The sequence below is a fragment of the Scatophagus argus genome, chromosome 5 (genome assembly GCF_020382885.2).
Source record: "Scatophagus argus isolate fScaArg1 chromosome 5, fScaArg1.pri, whole genome shotgun sequence".
Lineage (NCBI taxonomy): Eukaryota > Metazoa > Chordata > Actinopteri > Scatophagidae > Scatophagus > Scatophagus argus.
This window is the reverse complement of record NC_058497.1, coordinates 15,552,204-15,565,774: the sequence shown is the minus strand read 5'-3', so window position 1 is coordinate 15,565,774 and position 13,571 is coordinate 15,552,204. Positions and strand designations below refer to the sequence as shown.

The following is a 13,571-nucleotide window of genomic DNA, read 5'->3' as shown; positions in this document are numbered from 1 at the left end:
CCCTTACTGGAACATACTTTGATATGATCACGCAGGATTGTTTTACCCGTGATTATCCTATGTTCATTTGTAAAATGAGACCAACGTCTCCAGTTAATGAGGCTGCCAGCAAGGCTGCATATCTTTTAACTATTCCAAACGTCGCCCCCTTGTGGCAGAAAGCATCATAGTGAACATTATTTGCAGCCACTGAGTTCTTGAAGTCTCTTGTCACATCAGCATTTCAGTGCAGCGGCCTGTGGTTAATTTGTTTTAATGAATTGGAGGTTATGAGAAGCTCATATAGGAGGCAGAGATATGAAATAATGGCCCTGGGAAGAAGCTGAAGATGATGAATTTGAGGGGGTTAATGAGTCCCAGCATGACTATCCAGGGAGGTTTTCATGGCCAAAGTCACTGTTTCCATCTGCATACTTTCTATGTAAGATGACAACAGTTGTGCAGAGTCACAGTCATACTGATTGTGGTTACTAAGCTTAATTTACAAGCATATCCTGATGTGTGTAATGTACCACTCTTCTTGCCATGCAAGTTCCCCATTTTACTGAATCCTGCCGCCAACTTCTCATGAAAACAGCTCTGCAAATAGGTGCGGTCATGTTCTGCAGTCTGTCAGAGGTGTGTCTCATAACAGTTCAAAGACAAAAGGTATTAAAGTGGTAAAAGAAGGGGGCAGAAAGGGGCTGATATAGCAGGAGGGAAGACGAGGAAGAGATGGGAGTGTTTCTGAGCATGGACCTGCCCCCCTCAGGCAACATAAGGGGATCTTTTGCTGGCCTCAACTCAGGGAGGGAGCAAACAAGATGGATAACCCCAAACCAAGGAAGGGGGAGAGAAAGAGGAAAGGGAGGAGGGAAAAGCCTGGGAGAATGGAATCAGAGGGCGGGGCTGTGTGAGAGTCTATTGGCCTCAGGCTGTGTCAGTCATTTCACTTCCTCCTTTGCTGTGGCAAAAGCACAGAGGAGAGAGTAGGAGGGAGGGGGAGAGGGAGGCACCTTCAGCTCTCTCCTGCTCGCTCTGTGCTTTTTCACAAAAAAGACTGAACTGGGGCTGAAACTGAAACAGGGGCAAGACTCGTAAAAGCAGTGCAGTCTCATGCTCTCCTTCATTCTCACAGTTTCCTGTTTAAGGAGGCCATTTTGTAACTGAGCTTGGAGCGGAGCATAACAAAGTTTGGCATTGTTTTTGTTTTTTTCCCCTCCCTTCGCTGGGAGTTTCACAATCACGTTTGGACTTTCTCCTCTGCAGAGCAACTTCTCTGGACAAGAGAGGCGAGAGAGGGGAAGAAGGTGGTGGTGGAGGAGGAGGAGGAGGAGGAGGAGGTTAGTTTCCCTCACCTTACCGTGCTTTTCATATGTGAGTCTCTCACATACTTTGCTCACGTTTGTCATGCCTGGACAATAACAAGAGTCTGCCGACGAGAGAGCGTGAAAGAAGTGGCTGAAAGGAGGAAAAAAAAAAAAAACGCCGCTTCCTGGATAAGGATTTCTTCCTTGATCCACTGGGAGGGGGTAGACACAGGACGCAGAGGAACCTGGGACTCTCTGCTCAGTGTGTGTACCCCTGTCTCCTCTGCGAGACTCAGTTTGAATGAGTGTCGGTTTTTTGAGAACTACAGCCTGCTCCTGGGCGTGTGTTTGTGAGTGTGTATGTTGAGAGTTTCTGGCAGTCAGTAGACAGGACTCTCAATGGCTAACGCTAGCCCCTGTATGCCCTCAGGGGCCATGGCCCAGGTCTTCTTTCCTCCTGGGGGCTCCTCACCACCCTGCTCAGCTGTGATGCAGCAGGGGACCCCCATATCTATGGCCTCTATGCCTGCTCAGGGTGGTTTTAGCATGATGGACCTGACACCAGGGCAGGGTCCTGGTGGATCTGTGCTCTCGCTACCTTCTACACCAGCAGGAGTGTCCTTCATCATCCAGATTGGTCTGACCAGAGAGTCTGTCCTGATGCCCCAGACTGCTGACCTGGCTTATGTAAAACAAATTGCCTGCTCCATTGTGGACACCAAGGTAGGAAACATGTGCATGCATCTGTTGAAGTTAAACTGGGTGTCTCCTGCCACACTTTCATGCATGTTTTCAAGCTGTTTGGCAAATGACCAGTTTGGGTTGTACACTTGCTTTTCTTCTCTTTCATGCTTTGTTTGTATGACCCACTTTAACACAATACCCTTTGTTTACACTCTGCTATTCTCATAGGTAAATGAAAAGGTCTAAACATGCAAGCAGACAAAAGTGAACAGGCAGTGGCGACAGACTCTTAAGGAAATGTACAAAATGTCGCAGTGCTGCTCTGCTCTAATTACAGCAATTAGCATTTTTCCCCTCACACAGTTGGAAGAGAACACTGTTCAGTTAGGCTTTGTCATGCTACATCTAATACAGCATCTAGCAGAGGGCTCAGTGTTTGAGACTGAGACACAGTCAGAGTCATCCAGCTCTTCACACAACACGTGTGCTGCATACGAAACAAATACAGGAGATGTGGGTCAGCAATTGCAGCTCCGACCTTATTGTATTTCACCTTATTCGTTGAAAGACATGAATAATCCCAATATGCTTTTATTTTTCAGTGCCTCTGACCTTTCTTTGTGATAATCAAAAATCTCTTTCACTTCTCCTCAGTGCAACATCAGTGTTTTTGCATAGAACTGTTCACATCAGGCCAATTTTAGTCTCTTTTCTGAGCGCTTCATTGATTTCTTCCCCTTCTTCTTTTTCCTGTGACTGATCACTTTTAAGTTATAGCTTGTGTTGCCCATGATATAAAAGACTATTTGAAGAACAAGGGCATTAAAAAAAAATCACCTTTTTTCCCAATTATCTCTCCAAACATTTTAGATAACGGTCTGTTTGACGGTCGGTCTAGAGAAGGCACTTAAACTGGCTGCTTTTACGTGTGTGTGTGTGTGTGTGTGTGTGTGTGTGTGTGTTAATGTTTGTTTTTCTACAACTTCAAATTGGACATTTTGTATGTTTTTGTCTGCATCAGCATACATTTGTTTCTACTACAAATTACACCAACTGTACTTAAAATTTGCTATTTGGCATTTTAACTGCATTAGATAATGGTTGCAGTCGATCATGAAACATTTGCTTAATATTCAAGAACGGAACAGGTTGTCACTCAAAAGATTTGCAGGTTTTCCACTGCGTTTTGCTTTACTGGTCCACAGTATAAAGCATGAGGACGTCGCTGGTTTTCCAGCACGAACTGCTGAGACTTAATTCGGGAGCTGCTAGGTCGTCTGGGAAAAGATGTAACAGGTTAAAACAAATATACCTTCTTCATAAAACTGAAAAAGAAAACTTCCGAACAAACATGTAGAGGGTTGGGGAGTGAAGAGAAGTAGTAACATCCTCTTTATGACAGGAAGTAATAGGTGTTATAGGAAATATTCAAGAACTGCCAGCACTAATTAATTCAGCTATAGGGCAACACATTTTTCACAATAACCATTTTAGACCATATACACATATGGTAAAATGCACCGGAGATAACTTTATCCCCCGCTAGTGTGGCAATTTGAGCAGGCCATGTTTTTCTGTCTGCCGCTTAAACTGATAAGAGGTTAGATTAGCACATTTATACAGCCTGCTCAGAGCAGCTTTGTAGAAATGCCCACTATTGTAAATATTCCAGGAAATACTGGTAGCTCGAACCAGCCAACTTACCCACACTGCTAATGTGTTTGTGTGCACGGCAGTCTTTGTTTTCTCCTCTCGTATGAGTGGTTATGTGCTATGCACTTGGGTTCTAATCCAGCCACATACATTTGTTGCTGGAGTTCTGCAGAATATCTCCGCTTCCAGCTGTGTTTCCATACTATGGGAACAGAGTTGTTTACTTTCATCAAAAATGTAAACAGCAACCGCAAGTGTCTGCCTGTGCAGTTCACTTGTGGCTTCGTGCTCTTTTCTTCCTCTTTTTTTTGTGTATTGTATGACAGACCAAAGCTACTTGCCTATGAAATGTGAGAAAGGTTGTTATTGGGAGTTTTGATGCCTTTTCTTTGCTTGTGCTTTGCTTCCTTCCTTGCATAGACTTCAACTGATTGGCCATCAACCCCCCCCCCCCCACACCAAAAAAACAAAAAAACAAAACAAAAACACAACATAAAAATGTCTATCAACACCTGCAGCTGCTTCACAGCTACAGCCACCTTTGCTGTACATTTGAATCTCATGGGAGCGAAACAGTGTTGGAAAGCTCATAAAAGACATGTGACAAGAAGACACTAATGATGAAAGACTTTTTGTAGGTCACCACAATTGACCACCAAGAGTTAGGGGGGTCTTTCTATTTTCTTGGTTGGTGGTTCAGTGAATTGAGAATGAAAATACACAAGAAAGAAATCAACTTAATTCCTACTGTAAAGAACAATGGCAAACAGTGTGAAGCGCCAGTCCGTGACTAAATAAGAACAGCGACTCCTGTGTCACAACGCATACTTAAACGAATCAGCTGACTGCGATTTTAACACAGCTCGGACGGGGGTGTGACTGACTTTGCAGAGAAGAACTCTGAATGTATAATGAAGTTCATGATGAGGTGGCACCGTGAGGAACAACTTAGACATGTGAGTGTGAGTTAACTGGTGTGTGTTGACCAGCATCACCAAAGGCCGATTGGTGCAACTAGAGCAGAAGGTGAAGCTGAAGGATGTGTGTGTGTGTGTGTGGACATGTTGGTGAGAGGACAGTCAGGGGGAAGGCAGGATGTAGAAACATCAGTTTGACATGCTGTAAGTTTGTATTATGGATAATTAATTAATAAACAACTGGCTACATCACATCTGACTATCACAGAGTTTCTGACATGATAAAGCCTGCCCAGACTTAACGTTTTATTTTGTATTTTGAAACTGAGACAGGAATGTTGATGTATTCTAAATATACACTGGGTACCGGTTTGCGGCTCCCGCTCGCCGCATCTAATTTAGCAGAAGACTCGCTAGTAAGCAAAAGAGGAGAAATTAGCTTTCTTTTATGGTTTGCTTCTACCTCATTTTTGTACAACATATAAAGTGCAAGCGACGGGACAGTTAGTATACTGAGAACTTTATTTTAAATTCTGGAGGAAAATAAAATAATTTAATTGGATGTTCAGGTTCATCAGCATGGATTATGCTTAGGAATATGTCACTCACTGCAGAAATTGTGCAGTTTTTATTAAGAGCTGAAACAAGCCAAGTAAAGGTACAAGACCAACTTGAAGGATGCTCAAAGGGAAGATGAAGGGAGACTGGCCTAAACGCTTTGAAAATCTGTAGTTTTATTTAACCACCTATGACCCACTGGTTAATAATCAAACAATGAAGCATTAAACTTGATTGTGTGATTATTATGCTTATTTGCATCTCTCTGGCTTATCTATTAGTGATGGGTGAGGTTTATATCTGCTCTACAGATCACACTGAGCCTTTATCTGTGGTGTTTGCATGTTTCATCTCTCTCTCTCTCTTTCTCTCTCATCTCTCTCTCTCTCTCTCTACTCTCCTCCCATTCCAAACCTCATGAACAACAGACACACACTCTCGCTGCTAGTTTTGACTGAGACTCTGACCCCAGTCTGGTGAAGCTGCTCCAAGGTGTCCTTTTTCAAAAACGTAACAGAGAGAGAGAAAAAAAGTCCCTACATTCACACGAACAAAAAGACACTCAGACCCTGATCTTTCTCAAGCCTTGTTAAACCACTCACACACATGTGTACACACTCACATGCACCCAGCAATCCCCCAAATCCCCTAAATGCCACCCTCCCGCCCCGCTAGGAGCCACAGCTTTAGGTGGGAGATTTGGACAATAGACAGCCTGTCCTGGTCTGGCCAAATGATTGCGACACAGGAGTTGAACCATGTGTGCATGCGTGAATGCTTACATTGGTGTGTTTAGAGGCACAGTGAAGGCAGTTTGGTACCCCACACCCCCGCCCTCCGTCATCTCTCGCATCCCAGAAAGGGTGAGTCACCAGTTCTGTTTATTCACAGGCTCCCTCCTTGTGTTCCATTGACACGTTTTTCCATTCACTCGTCTGTAGAGGAGCACACTCTTCCCTGGCTTCAACTAACCAACACCAAGCCATCCGACAGTTTTTGTCTACAGTGTCCTGATCTGAGGATTAACCTCAGTTTCTTTGGCTGGAAATTGAAAACCACAGTCAGTCACAAACAATATCTTGAACTCCACACTTCCCACACCTTCCCAAAGCCCAGTCTGGCTCTATACACCTGGCAATAGTGCTGGCCAAAATCCCATTTAGTCTACCCCAACCCCCTCCTCCTCCTCCTCCTCTTGATGGAACAAGAAGCAACAGTGTGGCCTTGAAACTAGAGGTCTGTCTCTATCCAACCATGATGCAGCTCTGGTGTATTTGCTCTTTTGTTGGACAGGGCTCACTGACTCTCTTATTTCTGCCTCTGTCGCTATTTCCTTTCTTCATTTTACCTTGGATACTTTGTCACTCTTAATTGTGATGATTTATGAGGTGTTTCCTGCAAAGCTGTGTATATCACCAAGATAGGTTACTGTCCATTCTTATAAGTAAACAATAATACTGGGAAAAATCCTGAATTAACTGAAATTCAATTCCATAACATTTTTCCTTTCCTTTTCTTTTCCTCTTTGTTTCCTGGTATAAAAAGGTGACGTCTGTTTCCTCTTAGTGCCTTACGACCTCCTGCTCTTCTTCCTCTTGTGTCTTTCCCTCTCCGCCTTCTCTTTAGATCCTGTACTTCCCCTTCTTATCCGCTCTCCGGTCCCTTCTGCTTGCCTTATTGTCAACTTCCTCTCACGCTCTGCCTCCTTGTCCTCCTTGCTTCCCACCTCCTGTGTATCACTCCGACCCCCCCCCCCCCCCCCCCCCAATTGGCCTCGATGTCGGTCTCAATTTTTTTCCCAGTTGTTTGCCCTCTTGAACACTCTTCAAGTAAGTGGAAAAATAAGGGGAAATTCGCACTCTTCACGCTCTTCCCTGGTCGTACAAGACAGAACAACACAGCCTTGGAGCATGTATACTTTCTAGGACACGATGAGTCAAAAGTCTGATATTCCCATTTGTAAAGTGGTTACCTCAGCTAGAGTGATTCATATTTTCCATTGATGATCAGTGACGGGTTAAGACAGGTTGTACAATTTAAAAACACAAGGGAGTACGGAGTGGTGATGTTTTGAATGCTTACATCTGGCTTTGTATTTCCCCCATTCAGGTAGTTTGCCAAAAGGTGTGTCATCTTAACGATTTCTTTTCTTCCAACACCAACAGCTTGTTGTATTTCGTCATTAGTGGGTGTGTGTGTGTGTGTGTGTGTCATTGTATGAACACAAGCGAGAACTTGTCGGCCGTGGTAACGTGACGGGATTGTTGAACGTATCTGCAGACTGATCTGTGATGAGTTATGACACATTTCACAGCCAGTAAGCAGCGTCGAATCCAGCAGCGGATACAAAGGAAGCACACGGTTGTTAAGTAGTTTAGAATGTATTTATTGTATATATTTGTCATACACTCTCTTATTAAACCATTTGCGGTTTTAGGCATCACCTAGAGGTGTTTTAGTTGCTCTGTGCTAGTTTTCAGTGAAGCATATTTCATTGCTATGCGCTATTCCTTCTTATTTTTGTCCTGGTTTGTAATAAATAAGCATGCAGTGTTTCTACTTCCTACAATTCAGGTGTTTTTGTCGTTTTTTTTTAACCTGAGAAATGAGGACCGAAGTTTCTTTTTGGTCTTCAGTTAGATGGTTAAAAGCATGAACAGATATCAGTGAACACACCCAACACACACACACACACACACACACACACGCACACACACACAGCTGAGGGCCCCTGCCCTGGCCATTGTTTCCACCTCCGTTTTGGAAGGGACTGTTTCTTTATCTCTCTCCCTGGAGATGCAGTTTGGCCCTGGGAATGGGATCATATACACCACCTCCTGTTTACCTCACTCTCTTGCACATGTATTGTGCGTGCACACACACACACACTCTCTCTCTCTCTCTCTCTCTCTCTCTCTGTCTCACACACACACACACACACACACACACACACTAGAGTAACAGTTGGCCCTGATTTTCCAGATAAAGACCCAGTATGACAGACGAGGTCGTATTGTTTGTGTGAAAACAACACAGTGCCGCATTCAGCGCTGCTGTAGGTGAGGAGGCTGACTTGATTGGGACTGTATTACAACCTACAGCTACGTGTACTGATCTGATGTCAGGGGGTTTTGTCTTGATGCTTGGATTCATTAAAAAGTCGCCTGTATGTGTCAGAGCAACTGGGCAAATACACCCTGCTTATCAGCCCAAACCTTTGTTGGTCAATGAATAAATGCCAGTCAATTAGTGAGACACTGGCAGGTGGATGTGCAAGTGAAAGAACAAACCACACCTTTATCAAGACCGCATGACATTTGATGACTGAGTGAAGGTAATTACCAAAATTACCAAAACGACCAGCAGCTTCAGTCAAACACTGCAACCCTTACTTGGGTTACATACCAAACCATACTGTTGTAAAGAAAATGGTGTCTATTTTCAGAGGGTTAGACCCACAGCGACATGCATCAGTTCAGCCCGGCTCTCTCACACACCGTGTGTGTATGTGTGTGTCTCTTTTTGCTCCATTTGCATGGTAGCGGAACAGCTTTGCATGACTGACCGTGCCTGGTGTCTCCTGGCTGTTGCACTGCAAGGAAAGCTTAGTTCGCACAAGGACATTTGATTATTCAAATCAAACACTGCTGACTAGAGCCCAGTGGCAGGGGTTTGTGTGTCAGGTGGAGCGCACTGGGAGGATGAATGGATGTTTGATGGGTATGAATCTTGAGGGGCAGCTGAGATTGTGTGAAATGATCATTTGTGAGAATGCGTAAAACTCATCTGTAGTGCAGCAGCGTCTTGGTTTATTACCAAACGGGTCTTATGTTTGTAGTTTTGGCCGTCATTTCTAGTGGTAACATTGTACTTGTTAACTGCTAAAAAAGTCTGATGGGACAAGAAGAGATCATCAGGTTTTAAAATATTTTTTTAACCAAGCCGAAGTTTTGCCTCAGAAGACGAAAAAGAAGTTGGACTGCAATGATTAAACAAACTGTCCATCATAAACACAGTCAATGGCTTTAAGTTTTTACCGCACAAGAAGGTTTGCATACATAAAAAGGTAGCTGTGGACCGAAACCTTTCCTGCCGCCGTCAAACAGCATGATCATGAGAGTGCAGTGTTTCCATAACTGGCAAAAATTTGTAATGAAGCAGCGTTAAGGCCTACCTGATTTTTTTTGTCATCAGTGTGTTTCTAAAGCTCCTGCATTCCTTCTCTTGAACTGAGCAAAGGAGATCTTATGATACTAATCCAGCGATTAGCACTGGTAAAAACGGTTTTGTGTCGTAATCTAATTGGGAGCCAAAGAGCAGAGCTTTTGGTGGGAAGTAACCATGTGGAGGCTTTGTACCAGCTGGCTAGAGAGAATTTCTTTGCATGTCAGAGAAACAGCACAACACAGGGCTCTTTGAGAGCCGAGAGAGCCCTGTAAATCAAGGATAGATAAACACTCACACACTTTCATAACACGCAGAGGCTGGAGTTAGTGATGCCTGTCCTCTTTGTGACTGCCAGCCGAGTGGATTGTAAGGGACCCGACGTTTTAAGTGTCACACTTTTAGTTTTTGGCCTTGTTAAGTGAAGTTGAACATATTCTGATTTTAACGTTAATGCTGGCAGGGGACATATGAATCAAACTGGCTATTGCTATTGAAGCAGTCAAGGTGCCTGCGTGATTTCATAGAAAAATGGGCAAAGTCACATCACCACAGCCCATGAAATTATTTGCTGTTATAATGTCGGGTGTGCAAAATGTGTGTGTGTGTGTGTTTTTGGGAAGGCAGGAGACAGTTGGTTCAGTGTGAGGGTTGACGGGGTGGGTTGGGTTGGGTTGGGTTGGGTTGGGTTGGTCTGGAGCACTAGTGTCGAGACACATCATGAGGTACCTGGGACGTGTGTATGTGTGTGAACGCATGTTCCTGTAGTAGTGGGGACAAAAATCTGTTTACAAAGCCACATTGTGAGGACTCGCCTTACTTAACAGGACAAAACGCAAGTCCCCACAACATAAATCTAAATAAATGTAAATATTAGCATGAAGACTTGCTTTTAGGTCAGGTCAAGGTTAGGGTTAGGACTGGGCAGGTAATGTTTATTGTTACGGTTAGGTAGTGGTTAAGCCTCCAGGAAATGAATATAAGACTATGTAATGTCCCCACAAGTGATAGAAGCACAACTGTGTGTGTGAGTGTGTTTGTGTGCATGCAGAAGACTTTCTACGGGAAATGGACAAAACCACAGTCTTACCTCAGAAGATAAACACATGACATCAATATCGAGGACTGGTCAGTGGAAGAAGCAGCTGGAAAATAGTGTGTCCTTCAGTCAGGCCTTCAGTCCCATCATGGGTTCTGAGGAAGCTCCAGGATATTCAGCATAGTCTAATTACTTCGATATTGAATTGTGTGACGATCACAGTTCCAGTATATACAATATAAGAATGATTATTCAAAGTATACATCTTATACTCTGCAATATCCTATAAAGATGTGGTGGAGTGATGGCATCTGAAGCAGAGAAGGATGTCACACACACTCTGACCATGCTGACATCTGTGTTTATCAGTTCTTTGTTTTGGTAGCCCGTCTGGCTGTGCATGCTTGTTACAGCAGGATTTTTTTGTTTTGCTGTTGATGTTGTTTTTAACTTTCTTTGTTGTGCACATGCTCACATGCAAAGCTCATGTTAGTGCATGTGAGGACTCTCTGTCCTCTCCGCATCCGGGTTCAACATGGCGGCCTGGCTCTGTCTCAAAAAATAAAAAAAGGCCTCAGTGATTCATTAAAGACAGGAATGCAAACAGTGTCGTTTCAAAGCCTTCATTTACTCTGGATTTCACACAATAGGGACGAGCTGATACACTGTTATCTGTATCTAACCAACTAAATTATCTGTATCTATACTTATGCATGGGGTGGGCGGGGCTTAAAATAGAAATGGGTGGGGCTAATCTGAAGTTGTTAATTTAAACCTGCAAATAATAAGGTTTAGCAGAAGAATTTAGCTTATGTTTTCGATCACAACAGTATGAGAGCTATGCACAGAACAGTTTGTTTGCATAAATACATCCACATTTTATTCACATGATACTATTACTCGGAAAAATCTGTATCATATGCTCACTAAACCCTGTTACATATGTAAAAGACAGTACGCTGCTATGTAGGTAGAACAACCACTTGGATAAAACATCACAATAATCACAGGTTATTAAACTTAATTATCATGTAGATGTAGTGACAGTTATACATAATGCTAAACAGAAGGTGTCTCTCCTGCATGTGTTTGTGTGGTAAAGCTCCAGTAGGGTTTAGTGGGTTTACACTACCAGTTTTCAATAAAAGTAATTTGGTTTGGTAAGAGCTGAAGCAAACATAACCACGTGCTTGTCATATGACTGGAGTTCAGTTTCTAGCCTGCAGCGTTTGCGCTCTCCCTTTCTTTCAATCAACATCCAGTTAGTTGAGAGAGACAGAAGGGATGTGGAGAGGAGAGGGGACCAGGCGTTAAGGAAGAGGGGATGACTCAGGGTGCAGCAATGTGCCTGTTGTGGCCCTCGGCATGCAGTGTGTGTTTGGATCTGTATTCCTGTAGTTGTGAGGACAAAAATCTGTTTACACATTCACATTGTGAGGACCTGCCTTTCTTATGGGGACAAAATGCAAGTCTGCACAATAAGTCATTAAATATTAGGGTTAGGATTGGGCAAATAACATTTATTGTTATGGTTGGGTGGTGGTTAAGCCTCCGGGAAATGTAAGTCTGTGTGTCCCCAAAAGTGATGGAAACATGACACTGTGTGTGTGTGTGTGTGTGTATGTGTGTGTATGTCCGTTGCACATTTTTTTCTTAATTCTCACTCCTTAATGATTATCAGTCTACACCTGTCACCGCAGGCCCCTGAAGCACGGGTTGTTCATTTCTCAGTTCCTATCATTATCACTCATTTGATTATATTAAACAATATAAACAGGGACTTTTTCTCATGTCAGTGCAGAGACAGATGCTTCAACAGTGACCGAAACATCAAGATGTAATTCATGAGCAGCCATGCAGAGAATTTATAACGCCCCGTGTTTATATTTAATGTGTTTGTCACTGCAAATTAAAAGGATAATTATTCATTTCTGTAGTGACAATACATTAATTAAGGTCCAGTTAATAAGGAACCAAGCCAGTTTATGGGAATCTGATTGTATGTTGCTGTAGGTCAGTTCTTTGTTTTGGTAAGTGCAGTATTAAGAAGTTTACTTACTTTTACCAGGCCTGTTTTAAAAAAGACATTATGCAAGATAAACGTTTTTCCACTTAACCATTGGTGGTGAAACTGTGATGGAAATAAATGATAGAAACTATTTTATTTATTTATTTTTGTAAATTAATGAGGGACCTTTTCTTTGCCTCTTTTTCTTTTATATCCCGTACTGTTGGTGCACCATGTGTGGAGACCCATAAAGTAATTAACCCGATAAGATAGGCGTCAGTCAAAGCCACAGTCTGCTTTTTGATTTTGATGATATGTTTGTTAACCTCATAAAGAGCGTGTAACCATAGTTAATAGAATCTCATTGATTTTTGACTTTTCGGAAACTAATAAGCTACTCGGTCTGCATTCATTCCCTCACTGATGCTTCAAGGCTTCCAGCATTAGCAAACGACGTCTACATCAACTGTCTTTCCAGTATCCTCACCTCCGCGTGGAAGAACCCAACCGTCTAAACCTCAGAAGCACCAAAGTAATTCAGCATTTAAACACAGAGACATAAATACTCAGAAAAATGAAAATGTAGATAGATGCTTCAGAGGGATGTGTTCAATGTAGAAAATATGTTCAAGTGTACACTTACCGTAATTTGCCTTGTTTTCAAAGGAAAACACCTACTTTGTGGGAAATTTTGAAAATCATGTTGCTCTTGTGGCCTAAAGTTTCAAGATGCTGTGTATGTAATTGCATGTCGCATGGGTTCAAGTCCAGCCTGAGGTCTGTCATTTCCTGTCACTCCTTAGCAAAAAAAAAAAAAAATAAGCAGAATGATTTGTATTACTGAAACAAAGCCTTAAAACAAATAAGGCTTGATCCTGTCATAATTTCATCACAGAAGTGATGTGTTTTGGTTTTTTAATTTAATGACACGAAATGATTGTCACATAAATTCTGTAAAGTACAATACGACTTTGCGATTGAATTCGGTGTTGAAACAGTCTGATAATGTGGTTTTAGCATTGGCCTTTTCATTCCATCTTTATTTTCTTCTTTACTCGTCGCTCAGTCTTGGCCTCTTTTCTCTGATGAAGGCCTGTTTTCTGTCCCTCCCTCTTGTCACGAATCACTGAGTTGCTCATTGTACCGAGTGGACTGAATCCAAGGATCCTATTGGCTTACCTGTTCAGAACCAAGCCAAGGAAAGACAGAGAGGAGGAGGAGGAGGAGGGTGGAGAGTACCAACAAAGGCCAGAGTCAGA

General features: G+C 42.8%; 1 protein-coding gene across 2 annotated transcripts in view; it reads left to right on the top strand.

The window, feature by feature from the left end:
• Positions 1-973: 973 nt before the first annotated feature.
• The window catches only part of prkd2 (protein kinase D2), a 37,464-nt gene continuing 24,866 nt past the window's right edge, over positions 974-13,571 (top strand). The window contains exon 1 of one of the 2 annotated variants that reach the window (XM_046389155.1): positions 974-2,012. In XM_046389155.1, coding sequence (XP_046245111.1) covers positions 1,689-2,012 — 324 coding nt within the window. In that variant the 5' untranslated portion in view covers positions 974-1,688. The remainder of the gene's footprint in view (positions 2,013-13,571) is intronic. The other variant, XM_046389154.1, reaches the window with a different exon arrangement.